The sequence below is a fragment of the Syngnathus typhle genome, linkage group LG7 (genome assembly GCF_033458585.1).
Source record: "Syngnathus typhle isolate RoL2023-S1 ecotype Sweden linkage group LG7, RoL_Styp_1.0, whole genome shotgun sequence".
Lineage (NCBI taxonomy): Eukaryota > Metazoa > Chordata > Actinopteri > Syngnathiformes > Syngnathidae > Syngnathus > Syngnathus typhle.
Window position 1 is genome coordinate 2,635,415 of NC_083744.1, and position 21,343 is coordinate 2,656,757.

Here is a 21,343-nt window from a genome sequence, read left to right on the forward strand (position 1 = left end):
TGGTCGTGAATCGTTAAAACATCACAAAACAGGCAAACGTGTGAGCATGGTCCTGGCCACTCAGTCCGGGCAGATGGTGTGCCTAACTAAAACAAACGGTTGTATTGTATTGCTATCAGCCAATCACACTCATGGATGATCAGAATTGATATCGCCAGTGTTAAATCCTGATCGTAACATGCAAAATGTGCATTTTCGTAACAACTTTTTGCTGAATTTTATGATTTTTTTTGTAGCGTTTCCATTCAAGTTTGTTTTCCACAATTCTTGAAATTTCTAATTAAAATAGGTAGAGGGAATGCCTGTGACCACCTCAGGTGGCACTGCATTAAAAATTGCCATCACAGTGTTAATGATGTTGTTATGTTGGCTCAGTAAACATTGTTAACATGGTTCATCTCTACATACACAAATGCAAATTAAAACCATCCATCCATCTTCTTCCGCTTATCCGGGGTTGGGTCGCGGGGGCAGCAGCTGGAGGAGGGACTCCCAGACTTCCCTCTCCCCAGCCACTTCATCCAGCTCATCCCGGGGGATCCCAAGACATTCCCAGGCCAGCTGAGAGACATAGTCTCTTCAGCGCGTCCTGGGTCATCCCCGGGGTCTCCTACCGGTGGGACATGCCCGGAACACCTCCCCAGGGAGGCGTCCAGGAGGCATCCTAATGAGATGCCCGAGCTACCTCATCTGGCTCCTTTCAACGTGGAGCATAGACACAAACAACAGTCGGGACCCGTCCCACAAACTGAAGGCGGAGGGAGGCTACCCTCTTGTTCACCTGGGTGAACCCCAATGTGCAGGCGCCCAGCCGTGGGGCAATAAGTAGTATACCCACACCTGCTCGACGCCTCTCACTGTGGGCAACTCCAGAGTGGAAGAGAGTCCAGCCCTTCTCGAGAGGGCTTGTACCGGAACCCAAACTGTGTGTGGAGGCAAATCCGACTATAGTCGGAACTTTTCTGCCTCGCACACCAGCTAGGCCTCCTTTCCAACCAGAGAGGTGCCATTCCATGTCCCAAGAGCCAGCTTCTGCAGCCGGGGATCGTACTGCCAAGGTCCCTGCCTTTGGCCGCCGCCCAGCTCACAATGCACCCGACCCCTTTGGCCCCTCCCACAGGTGGCGAGCCCATGGAAAGGGGGACCCACGTTTCTTTTTCTGCCTGTGCCCGGCAGGGCCCCATGGGCGAAGGCGCTCCAGACGCTCGCCTTCGATCCCCACCTCCAGGCTTGGCCAAATTGAGACCCTACGATGCAAAGCAAAAGCCATTGCCTTTTTCAACTACAACCAGAAGTCCCGGCCTCTTTAGGCCTAACCCAGACATGGGCAAACAACGGACCGCGGGGCCATTTAATCCGCTCGCCAACCCTAAATAAATTGTATTATTAAACATGTTTTTTGGTCATTTTCCCTGCAATGACTGATGGGGAACCGCCGCCCGCGCATTTACTACCGGAGGCTGTGTCAGAAAGCTCAGTGCACACTCTCTGCGTGTAGGTACTCACTAGTACGGACATGCCGCTCTCCGTGCTCTATTTCTATCAGTGCCGAATTTAGAGTGTGTGCTGTGACATCAGCATTCTCGTAATTCGCGCGCTCAGCTTTCAGATACAGTTTTATGCTGAAGCCACCCACAAACCTTCCCCTGGAATCCTTCCATTAAAATGAGTGGCCCGAGGAAAAGAAAGATGGACACTGAGTGCCCAGTGTTTAAAAAAGAGTGGACAATTTGGCTCGATCTACGCGATGTGACTTTCAGCCACATGAACAGCAACATTACCCCGTCACAGACCTAGGTTAACGGACCAGCACCATGGCTCTATCCTAAGAATTGCCACAACAATTTTTAATCCAGACTATGATGCGCTAGCAAAAAAAGGGAGACCAACAACACTGTTCCCACTGAAAATGAAGGGGAGTTTCTCAAGTTTGTTGTAAAAAAAAAGAAGCATTTTGAATATAATTTGTACAAATAGCAGGAATTGAAACTAGCGACCATTCTCATTTTCAAACAATGCAGGATGCTCAAGGACATTGATGCACCACCTGTTTGCGACTAATCTTAACTTTCAAAGTTCTTGAGGCCGACTTTAAGAAAGTGTTTCCCATTTCCTCACCTCTGTCACCAGGTGTTTGAGTTAAAGCTCTGCTCTGATTTTCAGATATTCGTCACACTGTTGCCATTTTGATTTCTTTATTACTTTATTTAGATGTATTCTTTCAGTGATTCTTCAAGATGATGTATTTGGCGCAAGACAAAATATGCTAGTATAGTCTCCGGAGCAAGACAAAAAATTCTTAAGCCTATGCGATAATGTGTCCACTGACAGTTTTGTCAGGGAACACCCCAATTTCAAGGTGGCTCCTCTCAGAGTGTGTTCATTTCATGATGGTGAGCAAGTGACACAATTAAGTCTATTGGAGAATCTGTGCAGCAAGAAAAAAATGGTCAGCAGTGTGCCTTGTCTGACTTAAACACATGCTTAATACGTAAAGTCACCTGAAAATGGAAATACATTACTCTATCATTGAATAAATATTCTATGATCATGTGTTCCCCCAGATAAATACATGCAGCTGAACCATGCCCTCTTCAGCTTGAACGGACACACTGGTTACGTTCTACAGCCAGAGCTCATGCGCTCTGATAGTTATGACCCTCACCAAGAGAAGAAAGTCGTCAAGTACAGCATCGCTATTAGGGTAGGTTAGATCACACGTACTGTAAATACATGCACTCAACTAAATAATCATTTATTTCTATCCATCCATCAAGTTTGGAATTTAGCTCCTCACAAAGGCTTATTGAAAAAGGGAACCAAATGGATATGATGACTGAAACTATTGTGATGATACTAGGTTTATTCCTGGGATAAATGATTCACAGCAATATGTGCAATGGTTGTATTGGATAAGCTGCAAAGTTAGGGGCTTGATTTGGACTACCGTATTTTCCGCACTTTTAGGCGGACCTAAAAACTTACATTTTATTAAAAAAAAACACAGTACTTATAATGCAGAGCGCCTTATATATGGATCAATTGATGAATTTGTTGATCCATACTGTTTGTACACAGTGCTCTGCCAAAATGTTTCAGTACGTTTTAGTACGACTAGTAAATTACAAGGTCGGATCGCTTCCCAACATTACGGCAACTGTAGTCAGGGGGCGTCACCGAATAGCTGTTGTACCCGCAAGGCTATTTCATTTCAAAATAGGCTGCTCCGTTAATGTTTCGAGCAAATTTACGGATTGATATGGAAGGGAAACATAGGTAAGCAGTACCAATGTGTTAGATCGAACTTTAGTCAGTTCCGATCATTTTATAGGAGATCGTTTGAGAAACGCGATTGTTTACACTTTGCTGAGGCTCATGGAAGATTGCGAGCTGAGGCTCATGGGAATTTGCGGATGGCTAATGCTATAACGATAGCTGCTATACACGCCAGGCTATTTCATGTCAAAATAGGCTGCTCTGTTAATGTTTCGAGTAAATCTATGGATCGATATGGAAGGGAAACATAGGTAAGTAGTACCAATGCGTTAGATCGAACTTTAGTCAGTTCCGATCATTTTATAGGAGATCGTTTGAGAATCGTGATTGTTTACAGAGGGCTTGTTGGGGTGGTGCTCACTCTAACTTATTTTGCAAGAACCACACAGGAGTCAAGCAAGTCATTTCAAACACCTGCAGGCGGAGAGTCCATTCATAGCTGTGCTTACAGCGATGGTCGAATGGAGGTCTGACTCAGGCCTTTTCAGGTGCATATTTATTGAGAGAAACAGAGTGGGGTTGAAAGTGGGGGTGTGGGAACACACAGGTTGGGGTGAAGCCGGTCCCCTGCTGATCAAAGCATAGCAGGGGGCCTTTTACGACTTTCTGTAAACAAAGCAACTTTGATTGCTTCCTCTGCGTCTAGTCAATCAGTTGAAAAGATCTTAGCACTTTGGTCAACTACTTTTGTCTAGATGGGACAAGCTAGTTAAATTATTACAGGTTACATTCCAACATAATCATACGATGAAGATATTCTGCAAACCCTAACATATCCCTCCTGTTTTATCATATGATTATGTCAACCCCGAACAGTCAAACATAAGTAAGAAAATACAATGAAAGCAATAACTTCCAGTGAAGATGAGGTTTTCCCTCAATACTCCAGTCCAAAGTTTGTGTGTAACTTAAAAACCTGTGGCCAGATTAAATGCAGGAAAAGAGTTACACGGTCCCTCTGCCTTAGGCGACCAGAATGTTATCAATCAAGATAAAAATTGCTCGTGATTGTTCAGCCGTTGGGGGCTTGGCACGCCCACTGGTGGAGGGTGAGCACGATTCTCACCCCCTTCGCAGATCTGCCCCATCCGGGGAGAACTTGGAAATATCTGCTGCGTGGTCGTTGTCTTCAGTGGCTCAGGGTGGACTACCTGGCCACCAAGGGGGAAGAGGATTATTCTGCCTCTGTATGAACTGGGGGCGGGGACTGTCGATGGCTGATCTGGTTCCTTGCAGGAACCCTTCACTGGGGCGTACTGGGACAGATGATACCACGACTCTCCTTTGCCGGCCAGCCGGACGGCATGTGAGATGCGCTCCACCAATTTATAGAGTCCAGTCGACGCAGGCTCCGTCCCCCTCCTTCTTGGGACCTTCAGCCAGAACGTTGGGGTGATCTGGACCTCGGTCTTTGCTTCCGTACCCGCAGTAGTTTGCTGAGCAAATCCCGATCTGGATCCGCCACCGAAAGAACAGCAGCACATCCGGAAAAACAGCAAAAAACAGCACCTTTTCTGCAACCTTTGCATTAGTCATTTGAGAGGCATTGCTACACCAAAGGGAGGGAAGATTGTGTCTGTAGCAACGTTGATTAGCTAAGGAATGTAGTGTGGTGTGAATTAGCACTCCATTGTCAGCCCGTGACCCCCGCAGAGTTTGTCCATCTGTTCTTCTCCAGTTGTTGGCCGAGTTGTCCTCAAGTGTGATCAGATAACTTGAATTGCCGCTTTCCTGTGGAGCAATGCAACTAGACCTTTGCTAGACTTTATCTACTTAGTAAATTAACACTCAATAACAATAAGTAACTTGTCCTAAACACTAAAACAAATGTTACGTAAATGTAAGGTAACTGGTATGCAGTTCCTTAAACAAACATTGAGTAAATATAGGATAACTTGTACGCAACTACTTCAAACTGTGTTTAACACTTAACAAAGAAAAACAGTTCTGATCAACAACAATCTATGAACCATTTCGCCTATGCAAATAAGCTCTGCTCATTGTTAGTGAAGGCCTCTTACAGGAACAAAAACACACAGATAACATAAGGACAGGAAGGATAAATATGGCTGACAGGGATCAAAAGACATCCCTGTCACTAAAGAGGAAGAACGCAGATAAAAGGAAAGCCATAAACTCGTAAAGACAAGGCCTACAGGTCTGGCAGGCCAAGGCTTCACTTAAATTATTCCAACATTTCCCTCCTGTTTATCACACATTTGCTCAATTTTTACATTACCAAAAACAACCACTTCTCTTGATGTTCAGTTGTCGGATCACAAGTATGAGCACAAATATTTCCACCAAAAAGGATAAATGTTGCGACATCATCATTCGGAAACACACAGATCTGGGAAAAAGTCTGTAAACTCAAGTGCAAAAACTGCATCATCATCATCGTTATCATCAACATGCTGCCGTTCAGACATTAGGCATACCCGGGCCATCTCGTCGTCCATGGGCGAGATTGCTGTAGTGATAAGACGATTAAACAGAGCACGGAGACATGGAATACAACAACATCCACACAAGGTGAGTATAGCAGTAATTGAGGACACAAGGGCTTTATACTTCCCAAAAGCAGTCATCCACTTGTTGTGCTCTTTCATCCTCGTGTTGAGGGATTGCAAGCTTGCAATCACCTTCGTCAGGCTCCCCTCAGGGGCGGTGTCATTCCGGATGAAGGTGCAGCATTGTTCCCTGAACATTGCGCAGACCCTTCCTTTCCCAGACAACAACATAACAAGAGCATTGCGGTTCTGGATTGACATTAGGGAAGGCGTGGCTAGCTGTTCGTGCACTGCCTCAAGTCCCGCTTGTGTCCGTTTGCCCAATTTCTGCATGTTGTAATGGATGTAATTTATCCTGTCAACGTTCTTGTTCATCGTACACCAGCAGCAAATGGAGGACACCCATCCCGCTGCAATTTGGTCAATTAATTCTTATTAATCAGGATCTCCTCTGGGGACTTTAATGGCATCAATTTCAGTCAGATCATCGTCGCCTCTCAAGTTTAAAGATATGTTTTTGTTTTTTCCAGCTTTTTCCCAGATCTTGGCATGTCAGTACATACCAGGCATTATAACCCTGTGGATTGTGTTTAGCACATGTTAAACAAGCTCTACAAATTTTTTTTATAAACGTTTTGACTATGAATCAAATTCATATGTTGTATAAAGCTGACTGAACTGCCCTTCCATCCCCCCTGTTGAGCCAGGTGTCAACGGCACGTGACAACCCCATGGCTCAATACAGCTGCCCATTTGTATCGTTTCCTTTCCTTTCTCAACGTAACAACCCAATCCACCAATCGAATAAAAAAAATAAACAAAATAACTGCTGGTAAAGTAATATAATAGTTAACTGTTGTAGTTTCATAACTTTAACTAACTCAATCGCTCTCTTATTCTCAAATTTTAAATTTAGCTTTGAAATGTCGGTATTTCATAATTGTAGATCATCTAATTCCAGAAAGCAAGTTCTTTCCATCTCTCAAATTTTGTCTAACCAAGGCTAGGCATTAAAGGAGCGTGGACCAGTTTCTGCCCATAAACAAATTGCTCGCTATTTTATTTTTCCTTCCTATCTTAACAAAATCGTTTTTGTTTTGCGGTGCAAATCAGATAGACTACAGATAAATAAATTCTTTAGTGCACCTATATTAGCGAATTTCATTCTTTTAACACATAACACAACACACAGACAACACAAAAACAGCAGAGACACAGCTCACAAACAATACCAACAAACAACGCTGCGCAAACGCCATTATTTTTTTTCTGACGTTTCGGTTGTACTTTTCTTTCTTTCCTCAGTGCCTTTTATCCTTCGTGCAACTATTGTCACACCTTCCCTAGGCATCACCCTGCTTTGATATCACTTGCCACCACGCACTCAGCACACCCCTGGAGTGGGTACGACCCTACTCCGCGCGCAGCCACAGCAAGGGAAGCAAGAGGGGGGGGCCCGGCATTTTCATACTGATTTATTCCAGCCTGGCCAGTACTGGGACAACCAATGCCGTCGTCCCCCATCCCCCCCAACCCAGCAAACAGCTACCCGCAGAGTCCAGAGCCCCACACCTACATCAGTCTCCCCCACAATCAAATTACAATATCAATCACCACAGGAGCCGGCTCCTACACCCTTTTCACACCACAATACCACACTCCCCCCTCCACAGTCCAGTCTAAGTGGAGACAATGGAAGGCAGGAAGGCACAGGTGAGACACCGTACGAGCAAGCTCCAGCAGTCCTCCCACTAACCAATTACAACAAACAACAAAAGCACAAATCACTTATGTCTGTTTGGGAGGATCACAACAGCCAAACGTTACAAATGACAAACCACAAGACGCAGGTCTTGGAACCACATTGACGACCGCCAAACGCAAATGCCGGGTCAAGGACTGTTCTTCGTCTGTTCTTTGCAACTCTTGTCAAAAGCAACCTTTATTTTTCTTTTGTTTGTATTTGGTTCTTTTTTTGCAAAGAACCTAGCATCTAACTTACTCAAAATCATTCTTCCTTCAATGTCACTCAACTACTTGTCCATAGCAGTCTCCGACAACTTCAACCATTCAACCTGTATTTTCCCTTCAGTCGGGCATTCAGTCATCAATGCTCATTTGCATCTCACACACAGTCTCCAAAAAGGAGTCTTCCCATCACATTGGTCCCAATTCATCCAAGCACTCCACACAACATTCACATACCATTTTCAGCTCAAGGTTCCTGATAGAACAATCCACCAATCCAAAAAACTCAACACAAAAAAAAACGGCTGGCAAATAAATTAAATTAAGTTTTTTCTTTGTTTTCAAATTTAAAGAACTCAATCTCTCAGATTCAGATTGCATATAGAAGATCGTATAATCTTACAACACAACCAATCAATAATTTCCATTAAATGTAGCATACAATGTCTCTGTATTAGCATGAGCGGTCAAAAAGGGGGGGGGAGGAAGCTTGACATGTTGAAAATTTGGCTTTTCCTCTGCCTCTTCCTCCACCCTTTGATTGGTACTGTTTTGCACGACGACACTCTTTTGACCAGTGTCCACGTTTTCCACAGTTCCAACAGTTGTCAGAACCTGATGGGGGTTTTGAACTATATGGAGGCCTGCGACCTTGTTGGCCTCTACCTCTTCCTCTGGCCCGCTGGGACCCATGGAAGAAGACTGTTGTATCTTCATCTAGGTCATCATCCTCATCGTTGCCTAGATGAAATACATCAGAACTTTTGCCTCTTTTGATCACCTTTTCAGCATGTCTGGCCCATTGCATAGTTGTTGTCACACTTGCAACATCTACTTCCACCAAATGTTTCCGCACCCAGTTGCCGATTTCAGGGCGGAAATTAGTAAGGAGCGCATTTTTAAGCTGTTGCTGATAAGCACTCTCAGCTGCATCATTGAATGGGATGCCACTATGCACCCTGAATTCTTTTTCAAATCTTAAACGAAAATCATCAGTATCTTCCCCAGGCTTCTGTTTAATTCCTGCCAAATGACCGTAATTCGCTCGTCTTCGAAATATAGTTCTCACTCTTTGCACAAGATCATTCCATTGTGCTGCAAACTCCCCTACCAATTGATTTCCCTCACCGGGATAGGGAAAGGGCCCTTGATTATTTCTACCTGTATAATGACCTCTAACCTTTGCCCAGTCTTTCCCCAAAGAAGACATTGCAGCTTCTCCTGCCTCATGCCCATTCAGTCTATAGGAATGTATGATTCCAGCCATGTCTTCTGCCCATTTATCTGGGTCTTCAGCAACAGGGGTAACCCCTTCAACTGCTTTTCTTGCCTCTTCCAAAGTCCATGGCCGAAAAACATACGTATGTGGAGGTTGGCCTTCCCCTACAATAGGGTTTGGCACCTGTATCATTGGGCACACATCAACATTGTCCAAATTTTGGGAAAACCTAGCAGCAGTGGTCAAACTTCTTGTTTGTACAGGACTTCTAGCAATGTGACCCTGGCTTTTTCTCTGTTATATGGGGGAGGGTGCAGGTCTGTTCAACCTGGATACAAGTTTGGCATACAAGCAGAAGATCCCTCTTGCTCCGCTTGAGCTGCATTTCCAGCTGCGGCTGGAGCCGTGACCGGGACAGTGCGCCTGCTTATTGTGGCCTCATTGTCTTCCGGCCTGACAAACATAGACGCAGCCTCATCACTTTTCAACTTTCTATCTCTTGTCTTTTGGATTTGTTCTCTTCTCTCTTGTGAAGCATTCAACCACATTCTAGCACAATTCAATTCTTTCTCTTTACTTTTCTTTTTCAGTCCCTTTGACTTCCTATTCACACTCTCCTCCAAAACATCAACCACTATCTTCCAGACTTCCACTTTCAACTTTGCTTCTACTCCATACTTTTTCTTCCACTTTGGCATGTATTGCATACAATTAAGAAATTTACTCGCCATGTACTTCTCATCTCCTTGAAGAGCTAGGGATTTACCGTTCTTATTTCCCATCTTAATTTGGTATTTTTGGTTTATACAATTTTTTTATTTCTTTTTCTTTTCTTTTCTTTGAGGATCCTCAATGCAGGTTTAAATTGACCTTCCACCAAATTCTCTTTGCAGTCAATTTATCCTACCAGTCGCACACTCAACCACACAAATTTCTTATCCCTGCCTACGCGAAGTCCTCTTTTAAAAATAAAAGAGCTGCTTCATCCGGATGGGGGACTCTACAACACCCCTTTCTTCCCTGGGAACTGAAGACAACTGTCCAGTTACCCAGCCCTGCCAACGCAAAGTTGTCCCCTTAGAACAGTGGTTGTCAAATGAGGGTACACGGAGGTACGTGAGATTTTACGACTTTCTGTAAACAAAGGAACTTTGATTGCTTCCTCTGCGTCTAGTCAATCAGTTGAAAGGATCTTAGCACTTTGGTAAACTAATTTTGTCTAGACAGGACAAACTAGTTAAATTATTACAGGTTACATTCCAACATAATCATACGATGAAGATATTCTGCAAACTCTAACACTCAATCTCTCAGATTTAGCTTGCATATAGAAGTTTGTATAATTTTACAACACAACCACTCAATAATTTCCATTAAAAGTAGCATACAATGTCTCTGCATTAGCATGAGCGGTCAAAAAGGGGGGGGGGAGCTTGACATGTTGAAAATTTGGCTTTTCCTCTGCCTCTTCCTCCACCCTTTGATTGGTACTGTTTTGCACGACGACACTCCTTTGACCAGTGTCCACGTTTCCCACAGTTCCAACAGTTGTCAGAATCTGATGGGGGTTTTGAATTATATGGAGGCCTGCGACCATGTTGGCCTCTACCTCTTCCTCTGGCCTGCTGGGACCCACGGAAGAAGACTGTTGTATCTTCATCTAGGTCACCATCATCATCGTTGCCTAGATGAAATACATCAGAACTTTTGCCTCTTTTGATCACCTTTTCAGCATGTCTGGCCCATTGCATAGTTGTTGCCACACTTGCAACATCTACTTCCACCAAATGTTTTCTCACCCAGTTGCCTAAGTCGGGGGGTGAAACAGTGAGGAGCGCATTTCTAAGATGTTGCTGATAAGCACTCTCAGCTGCATCATTGAATGGGATGCCACTGTGCACCCAGAATTCTTTTCCAAATCTTAATTGAATGGTGGTCTCATCACTTTTTATCTTTCCATTTTTTGTCTCTTGAATTTGTTCTCTTCTCTCTTGTGAAGCTTTCAACCACATTCTAGCACAATTCAACTCCCTCTCTTTCCTTTCCTTTTTCAGTCCCTTTGACTTCCTATTCACACTCTCCTCCAAAACGTCAACCACTATCTTCCACACTTCAACTTTCAACTTCCCTTCTACTCCATACTATTTCTCCCACTTCGGCATGTATTGCATACAATTAAGACATTTACTCGCCATGAACTTCTCATCTTCTTCAAGAGCTAGAGATTTACCGTTTTTATTTCCCATCTTAATTTGGTATTTTAGATTTATACAATTTTTACAATTTTTTTTTCTTTTCTTTGAGGATCCTCAATGCAGGTTTAAATTGACCTTTCACCAACTTCTCTGCAGTCAATTTATCCTACCAGCCGCACTCTCAACCACACAAACACCAATGCTTTTTATCTCTAAGCCTATCCAGGATGGGTGTAAAACCCTCCAACACAGCTTGGAAGAACGGACAAAAAAAATAATCTACGCCCTTCTTCAATTAAGAAAAAGAAGCTCTGTTCTTTTTTCTTAGCCCGTTCCTTCCACTGGGACTTGAACCCAAGCTGTTCTTTGGCCGGAAAAATGTACAAAGAAAAATCTACACTCTTCTTTGACTAACAAAAAAGAACCTCCGTGTTTCTTAGCACGTTCCTTCCACTGGGACTCTAACCCAAGCCAGATCCCTCAGCTTGGAAAAACAGACAAAGAAAAATCTACGCACTCCTTCGATGAACGAAAAAGAAGCTCTGCTTTTCTTAGCCTGTTTCGTCCCCTGGGACTTGAACCCAAGCTGTCTCCCGTGCACCTTTTACGCGTTTCACAACCACACAATTTTTAACTTACCTGACCCCTGGTCCGTTGCACTGCCGGAACCCGTCAATCCACCTCTGGCAGACGAAGGCAGACCTAAGATGCTGGCCCAGTGAAGAAATTCTCCTCCCAGGACTTTCTTTTCCAGGTCCCCCTAAAGGACGCTGGCTTGTCGACAATGCAGCACGTCCTCCTCCGTCAGCCAGATGGCGAGTATGAGGGTCCCGGGTTTCGGCACCAAAATGTTAGGGTGGTGCTCACTCTAACTTATTTTGCAAGAACCACAAAGGAGTCAAGCAAGTCATTTCAAACACCTGCAGGCGGAGAGTCCATTCATAGCTGTGCTTACAGCGATGGTCGAATGGAGGTCTGACTCAGGCCTTTTCAGGTGCATATTTATTGAGAGAAACAGAGTGGGGTTGAAAGTGGGGGTATGGGAACACACGGGTTGGGGTGAAGCCGGTCCCCTGCTGATCAAAGCATAGCAGGGGGCCTTTTACGACTTTCTGTAAACAAAGCAACTTTAATTGCTTCCTCTGCGTCTAGTCAATCAGTTGAAAAGATTTTAGCACTTTGGTCAACTACTTTTGTCTAGACGGGACAAGCTAGTTAAATTATTACAGGTTACATTCCAACATAATCATACGATGAAGATATTCTGCAAACCCTAACAGGGCTCGTTGGTTATTGGCTAGTGGATGCATACCGCAACCCTAGTCAACCTCAGTTTGTTGCAGTATAGCTTCTATTTTATGCGCCTTATAATCCGGTGCGCCTTATATATGGACAGAGTTTTAGAATGGGCCGTTCATTGAAGGTGCGCCTTATAATCCGGTGCGCCTAATAGTGAGGAAAACACGGTACATTATGGGTCATTAATAGGGGTGTAACGATTCATCGATGCACATTGATTAATCGATATAATGCTCTACGATTTATTGGCATCGATGCTAAACGTAAACATCGATTTATATCGCCGTGTTTGACCTCGGACATTAGACGCGACTTTATTTTGAAATCCAGTTCATTGTTGCTTGCTTCCTCTTTCCGGGAGCAGTGCGGGGCGTGTTGTGTTGTGAGCAGAGCAGGCAAGTGAAAGGGGAGTCGACAACTAGTAAGCGGCTCCTGGGCTGGTGCTATGGCTAGTGTCCAAAAAGACGAGGAAATTTGCTCCCCTTTAGGCTTCAAGTCATTCGTTTGGAAGCACTTTGGATTCCAAAGAAAAGATGGCTCAACGGACAAGACACGTGCAGTTTGTAAATCCTGCCATGCGGTGATCAAATATTCAGGGAGCACAAATCTCGCCGCACATTTAAAGAAAAAACACGACATCAAAGTTTAGTGTTAAAATAAGCACTTTGTATACTACAATACTCTTGTAATTTCCTAAATAAAGAGTTTGCAGTACCTTGTTGATTTTGCGTGTGAATTGTTATAAATCAGGATATTGTTCCATATTTTTTATTTAAAAAAAAAATATATCGATCGTAGAGCACTATATATCGTGATGTATCGTGAATGAATCACAGCAGGCCTTAAGATATCGGCAAATATTGTATTGTGGTTCTTTGTATCGATATGATATCGTATCGTGACAAAACCCGCGATTTACACCTCTAGTCATTAACCTTCTAGAAATTTAGTGATACTTCATTGGAATGAATTCATTTGAAGGGCTACCAGTTTTATACAGGCTTCAGAAAATATAATTATATCAAGTTACTGGTAGTTATATTGATGTGATTAATAGGTAATGATACTAATATCCTTCAAGATGAAAATCGTGATAAAATGTTCTCACACAAACAATATTGATACCTAGAAATAAGGCATTAGAATGAGTCTAATGCAATTAGAAGCAGGTAATAAAAACTACCATTGACCATGAAGTTGTTGATATATGTAGGAAAGCTTATGATTGAAAACAATTGCAAAATAATGTCTATACACACGTTTAATGTAATGTTGAAAGTTCCTACCTCTTTATACTATGAAAACAGGTGAAATAAGTGAGAGTTAATGTAAAAAAGTAAACAGTACACATCCACTGGATTCAGGATCTGGATAAAATTTAATGCGTAACCGTGGATGTTGCACATTGAGGTCTTGCTGGGGAAAGGAAGCAATAATGTAAAGTTCGGTCAATATCTTGTGACCCTATTTTGTGTCTGGTCTTGTATTTGGCAAAATAATCCCTCTATCTACCTTAAATGGACAGCACCATGTTGGAACCGGAGTAACGTCATATCCTTTACCCACCACCTGCTACTGTATGGATAGCCAGATTGCTTGCCTATGGATGGAAATCGTTTCTTTTTCACTAGGTGACTTTAATAAACCGCCACATGAGAGAAAAAAAGTTCACTGTATGCCAGGCAGGCCGCTAAGCAATCACTTTGACACTGCCGCGTCCTCACCGCTGCTGCCAGTAACATCTGCTTCCTTGTTCATCTTGAGATGTCAACAACATCCACACGGCCTGGGCAGTAGACATCACACGTTTCTAACAAATCAGAGTAATTCTCCTACCGTTTTTTTCCGTGTATAATGCGCCCCCATGTATAATACGCACCCTAAAAATGGCATGCTGATGCTGGAAAAAAGCCTGTACCCATGTATAATACGCACCCAATTTTTATGAATTTTTTAATTTTTTTTTTTTTTTTTTTAAGTCACAATGACCGTCACACACGCAGGGAGGCAATGGGTCCCATTTTTATAGTCCTTGGTATGGTCTTAACTAGGCTGGATGTAATTGTTTTTGTTGGCGTTGATTTCTCCGACTGCCCGTAAACGCACCACCGCGCTCCGTGCGCGCATGTGAAAAAGGCGTGCGGACGTGAAAAAGGCGGCTCTGTATGGGAGAGACGTTGAAGAGGAATAAAAACACCCTTGGAAACCAAAACTTGCCCCTCGTCGTGACTCGGAGCCGCAACAAATGTTTCGGATTTGTGTAGGGTACATTGTGACAGACAGCAAACGAGCAGGTGATCGAGCAAGCCTTGTCTGATACCAGAGCATTGTGTTCGTATGGAGCGTGTTTGAAGTGAACAGCAGAGACGAAAGGAACAAGGCAAAGTGTTGTGAAATAAAATATTACCTGTAATACGCATTTTGTTATTTGCTGATTGAAACTGCTAATTAAACTGTGAATTGAAACTAATAGGAAGAAAACTGAACTCTCGCTCTTTATATAGCTGACGTGTCTTGCGCATCCGTTCTGCGCATGGGATCCATAATGCGCATGCGGTGATACTGCCTCCGTATGACGTCCGGTCCGCGATGGAGATTAAAAAACAAACAATATTTGACAATAACACACCATCAAGGATTGCACCATCGCATCAAACGATGTGTCGTCAATTATGAAATTTACTAAGTGTGTTGGGCAGGATGGCTGAATGCGATGCGCGATTGACAACAAACAAGAAGAAAGGTGATTTCAAGTTTTATTTCGGGGGAGATTTGTCATGTCTCGTCCCCAGTTTTGGTATGTGTCTAGGTTGCCATAGTTTCTGTTCGCGTCGCCCCTCTCTTCCTGTGTCATCTCAATCGATGTAACGTGTTTTGTATTTAAGTCCTGTCTGCCCCTCGCTCACCGTCGGATCATTGCATGTGTTACTGTCATGATGTGGTTTCTGTTCCTGTCTTTGGTAATGTCACCCTGTCTTTTTGTTCCACGACTTTGTCGGTCAGTCCTGTTGTTGGTTTTGTTGCACCATGACTTTCTTTAAAAAAAAAAAATTAAAAAAAAAAAAAAATTTAAATATTTTGTACCCATGTATAATGCGCACCCCAGATTTTAGGACAATAAATTAGTTAAATTTTGCGCACTATACACGGAGAAAAACGGTAATTTTGCAGCACCAATTTTGACGAAAGGTTTGTCACTGTGCCATTGAAAAGCCGCCACATGAAAGAAAAAAAAAAAACGACTGCCTGCATGCTCATAGGCGCCATGCAGCGCCGCCACTTGTTTTCTTGTTTGGCGTGCCTTGTGTTGTCTACTTTACTCGAATCTGAGTTATCCTCATAATTTTGTCAAAATTGAAAAAAATGTCTGTCAATCTGTCACTGATGACATTCTCTCTCTGTCACGAGTGGGGTTGACACGTTCAACGAGGACTCTTTAATGAAATGCTTTGACCTGTTTGAAAAAAGTGGGAACTAGTCTTCATCATCACCATCTTAGCAGAGCAGAAGACACCTCATGCAATTGTGTTAACCCATTCTCATTGGATTGACAGTCCCCCCCCCCCTTTTTGGAAAACTGTTAACACAGATGTCATTCAAGATGTAAAAACTCCAGTGTTTTAGCTATGGTTACAGAACAGAAACCATATGCTCCGAACTCTTAGAAACTCCCTGATCAGTATGCAATCACTAAAAGCACCTTTCTGACACTTGACAAAATTTTTCAATTTGCAATTAGTCTTCAGACCTGTGTTCTTTGCAAGCATGGATCAAGGCGGTATAAGGCAGATGAGGGGTAGAGTAAGAGGAAGAGGTAGAGGAATCAGAGGAAGAGGAGTCCGTGTGCGACATGGATGTATAGCTGGAAGGGCTCAGAATTAGAGACAGAAGCGTATCAGACGTGGCTGGCTATCTCTTGTACTCTTATAGTTTAGGCCTACTATAGATTTTTTCATTTTCCTAATTTCTCACACAGCAATAGATATTATTTGTATTTCTATGTATTCTTTGTGTGAACATTTCACTTGTCAGCCACAGTCTGAAAAAAATAATGTACCGTATTTTCCGCCCTATAAGGCGCACCTAAAAACCTAAATTTTTATCAAAAGTCAACAGTGCGCCTTATAGCCCGGTGCGCCTTATATATGGATCAAGTGATGAATTTGTTGATCCATACTGGTTGTACACAGTGCTCTGCCAAAATGTTTTAGTACGTTTTAGTACGACTAGTAAATTACAAGGTCGCATCGCTTCCCAGCATTATGGTAACTGTAGTCAGGGGGCGTCACCGAATAGCTGTTGTACCCGCGAGGCTATTTCATTTCAAAATAGGCTGCTCCGTTAATGTTTCGAGTAAATCTACGGATCGATATGGAAGGGAAACATAGGTAAGTAGTACCAATGCGTTAGATCGAACTTTAGTCAGTTCCGATCATTTTATAGGAGATCGTTTGAGAGACACGATTGTTTACACTTTGCTGAGGCTCATGGGAGATTGCCAGCTGAGGGTCATTGGTTTTTGCGGATGGCTAATGCTATAACGATAGCTGCTATACGCGCGAGGCTATTTCATGTCAAAATAGGCTGCTCTGTTCATGTTTCGAGTAATTCTACGGATTGATATGGAAGGGAATCGTAGGTAAGTAGTACCAATGCGTTAGCTCGAACTTTGGTCAGTTCTGATCATTTTATAGGAGCTCGTTTGAGAGACGCGATTGTTTGTTTACACTTTGCTGAGGCTCATGGGAGATTGCAAGCTGAGGGTCATTGTTTTTTGCGGATGGCTAATGCTATAACGATAGCTGCTATACGCGCGAGGCTATTTCATGTCAAAATAGGCTGCTCTGTTCATGTTTCGAGTAATTCTACGGATTGATATGGAAGGGAATCGTAGGTAAGTAGTACCAATGCGTTAGATCGAACTTTGGTCAGTTCTGATCATTTTATAGGAGCTCGTTTGAGAGACGCGATTGTTTGTTTACACTTTGCTGAGGCTCATGGGAGATTGCAAGCTGAGGGTCATTGGTTTTTGCGGATGGCTAATGCTATAACGATAGCTGCTATACGCGCGAGGCTATTTCATGTCAAAATAGGCTGCTCTGTTCATGTTTCGAGTAATTCTACGGATTGATATGGAAGGGAATCATAGGTAAGTAGTACCAATGCGTTAGATCGAACTTTGGTCAGTTCTGATCATTTTATAGGCACTCGTTTGAGAGACGCGATTGTTTACACTTTGCTGAGGCTCATGGGAGATTGCGGATGGCTAATGCTATAACAATAGCTGCTATACGCGCGAGGCTATTTCATGTCAAAATAGGCTGCTCTGTTAATGTTTCGAGTAATTCTACGGATCGATATGGAAGGGAAACATAGGTAAGTAGTACCAATGGGTTAGATCGAACTTTAGTCAGTTCTGATCATTTTATAGGAGCTCGTTTGAGAGACGCGATTGTTTACACTTTGCTGAGGCTCATGGGAGATTGCGAGCTGAGGCTCATAGGAAATCGCGGATGGCTAATGCTATAAAGATAGCTGCTATACGCGCGAGGCTATTTCATGTCAAAATAGGCCGCGCTGTTAATGTTTCGAGTAAATCTACGGATCGATATGGAAGGGAAACATAGGTAAGAGGTACCAATGCGTTAGATTGAACTTTAGTCAGTTCCAATCATTTTATAGGAGATTGTTTGAGAAACGCGATTGTTTACAGAGGGCTCGTTGGTTATTGGCTAGTGGGTGCAGACCGCAACCCTAGTCAACCTCAGTTTGTTGCAGTAAAGCTTCTATTTTATGCGCCTTATAGGCCGGTGCGCCTTATATATGGACAAAGTTTTAAAATGGGCCGTTCATTGAAGGTGCGCCTTATACCCCGGTGCGCCTTATATGGCGGAAAATACGGTAATCAATAAAATGTGCATCAAAGCATATTTGATTCTAGATGCATTTTTTGTAAGAGGACAAAGTTGACTACAAACGGCACTGGCATGTAAGCTACGTAGAGTCATAGGCTGCAATGACAAGCAATAGGTGCACTGATTCACATAAGTGCTAAATTTTGTTGCACATTGTGTAATGATTGATAGGTGGCGCTCATACACTTGTGTCAAAGTTGAGTTGTTTGAAGGCAAAATTTGCACACACGCATGACCAAGTAGACGCAAGCCTACCTTGGTCATGCGTGTGACATACTAAGTATGTTCTTGACCCCGACCAAATACAAAACAAAATTTGTTCAAAATTAATTCATCTGTCTTTTGCAGGTGATTGCTGCCAGACACCTGCCAAAGCTAGGCCGCTCAATTTCTAGTCCTTTTGTGGAGATTGAACTGTGCGGTCACACTGAAGTAAAGTCCAAGACCACTGTCTATCGTATGCAAGATAATTTTAACGTCTTCATAACAACACAAACAAAATGTGACACAACACGAGTTCAATAATATCGAATGTCTGTCTTCTGCTGACTGTAGGAGATAACGGTCTGAACCCAGTGTGGAAAACTCAGCCTGTGTGCTTCAAAGTGTATGAGCCCGAGCTCACCTTTCTGCGCTTTGTAGTCAATGAGGAAGACATGTTTTCAGATCCGAACTTCCTCGCTCAGGCCACGTTTCCTGTCAAAGGTATATGTTCAGGTAAGAACAAGCTGCACATCTGCTTTTCACACAAATCTCTATTTCCTAGTAATTACATACTTTAATTCATTAACTCTGATGACTTAATTATATTAAACGCTCTTGAAACAATCCAGATTACATTGTGCACGTGCGTGTGTGCATGCGTGTGTATCTAAATTTTTTTTAAAAGTTTTTGATTTGTGGGGAAAGACCAGACCTTAGGGAATAAAATGATGGATGTCATGTAAATCAGTAAAATTCTGCAAAATGGCAGTAGGATGCTATGAAGGACCCTACCTACCAGAATTACCCATTTTTTTTAGAGGATCCGGTACCAAACTTTGTGAGTTCACAAAACCCTGAGAATTCATCTTGTCCCAACTCTCGCAGGGTCCGAGCCATACCACAGGTGGTGTTGAGTAATCACAAAGGAACAATGTGTTTTGGGGTGTAATATGTGGCTATTGCAAAAACAAGAAAATGCAGAGGCCAGGACAAATGAACAAACCAAACATGGCGACACGGGTGGACGCTGGAAGTGATAATGTTCTCGCACAATCAGTTTTCTTTTGAAACAGCCAGAGGTGATTTGTTCAATTTAAGCTGGTACGATTATTATTATTAGCACATCTCCCTCACAGTTAGGAGGGTGCGGGTTCGATTCCACCTCTGCCCCTCCCTGTGTGAAAATTGCATGTTCTCCCCATGCCTGCGTGGGTTTCCTCTGGGAACTCCGGTTTCCTCCTAGACCCAAAAAAACATGCATGGTAGGCTGATTGAGCACTAAATTGCCCATAGGTATGAGTGCGAGTGTAGATGGTTAGTTGACTCTGTGTGCCCTGGAATTGGTTGGCAACCATTCAGGCTGTCACCCGCCTACTGCCCGATGACTGCTGTGATAGCTAATAAATTATTGTATTCGTCCACATACTCCCTACAATGTGTTCATGTGTTCTTACTTGTCATTACTTCTTGGTGCAATTAATGAGTTTTCCGACTGTGTCAGTGGTCACTGACCGCAGAATGCGAGTGAAAACTTAAAAAAAAAAAGGAACTTAACTTCTAAACAGTGAGATTGACAAACAGAACTGTGTGCTTCATGTTTTTAATGAAAACAAGCTGGTACTGTATGCCGCACAGCAACGGCTTCCGTCTTTCACTCAATGCGTGAGCGCTCCTGCAGCACGTTATACCTACTTTGGCACAACTCCCACCACCATACACCGTTGCAGGCTCGACGATACGCATGCATTCACCAGTCATATCGATAGTCTTAGGAGACATACTTGACTCTACTAATTGTATTTTACACTGCTAACACGCCGAGACGAACAAGGAATGGCAAAGCAAAGGAGACAATCCAGCTGTGGAGAGGTGGTTGGGATGTCGGTTCGGAAGTTGAAAACTGGTTCGTAAGTAGATGCAAAATAATTGCGAGACTCCGGTTCGTATCTCAATCTTATCTTTCTTACCGTATTTTTCGGACTAAAAGTCGCTCCGGAATATAAGTCGCATTAGCCATAAAATGCACAATAACGTACAATAAAAAACATATATAAGTGGCTCCGGAGTACGTGTCGCATTTTGGGGGAAATTTATTTGACAACACAAAGAACAGACATGAACAAGCAACAACAGGTTAAACGATAGGTATGCTGAGAACGGGCCTGACGTAACATTCAGAGTTATTCAAATAACTATTACATAAATAACACGTTTATAAACCCATCTGTGTCACTCCAATTCATTAAATCCATCGATCGTCCTTTATGTCAACGATGGGTGCGCGCCCATATAACGATATATAAATTATATATCAAATAACTATTATATAAGCAATAATAATATCAAACCATCTGTGTCAAATCATTAAATCCATCGATCAAATTCCTTGTCCTTTGTCAACAACGCCGTTATTCCAAAGATCTAGTATATAACTATATTGTAGCGTTAACAAAGTACAAGGAAAGACGTGGGTTTGGTAAACGGCTCTTTATTTAACAAAACAAGAGTTCAACGAGCCAACAGCCACTGGAATGTAACGATAAAAACATATACAAGTTGCTACACGAAATAAAATATGTCAAATAACTATAACATAAATAGTTCACCACCACACAGCCTCAAGCACCAGGGTCAACTTCCAGCCGTGTGGCGGTGTGGATTTCCATCCCCGGAGGTGGGATTTCCAGCCACGGAGGTGGAAGAGAGCTCCATAGAATAGGACCGGGCGTGCGTAAAAGCCATGTCCGAGCCCCATCC

General features: G+C 43.0%; 1 protein-coding gene across 11 annotated transcripts in view; it reads left to right on the top strand.

Annotated features, from left to right (window-relative positions):
* The window catches only part of plcg2 (phospholipase C, gamma 2), a 155,176-nt gene that overhangs the window by 126,505 nt on the left and 7,328 nt on the right, over positions 1–21,343 (top strand). For 8 of the 11 annotated variants that reach the window (XM_061283069.1, XM_061283071.1, XM_061283073.1 and 5 more), the window contains 3 exons: positions 2,565–2,704; positions 18,731–18,839; positions 18,938–19,099. In XM_061283069.1, coding sequence (XP_061139053.1) covers positions 2,565–2,704; positions 18,731–18,839; positions 18,938–19,099 — 411 coding nt within the window. Of the gene's footprint in view, positions 1–2,564; positions 2,705–18,730; positions 18,840–18,937; positions 19,100–21,343 lie in introns of those variants that run through there. The other 3 variants (XR_009714916.1, XM_061283077.1, XM_061283079.1) reach the window with 3 other exon arrangements.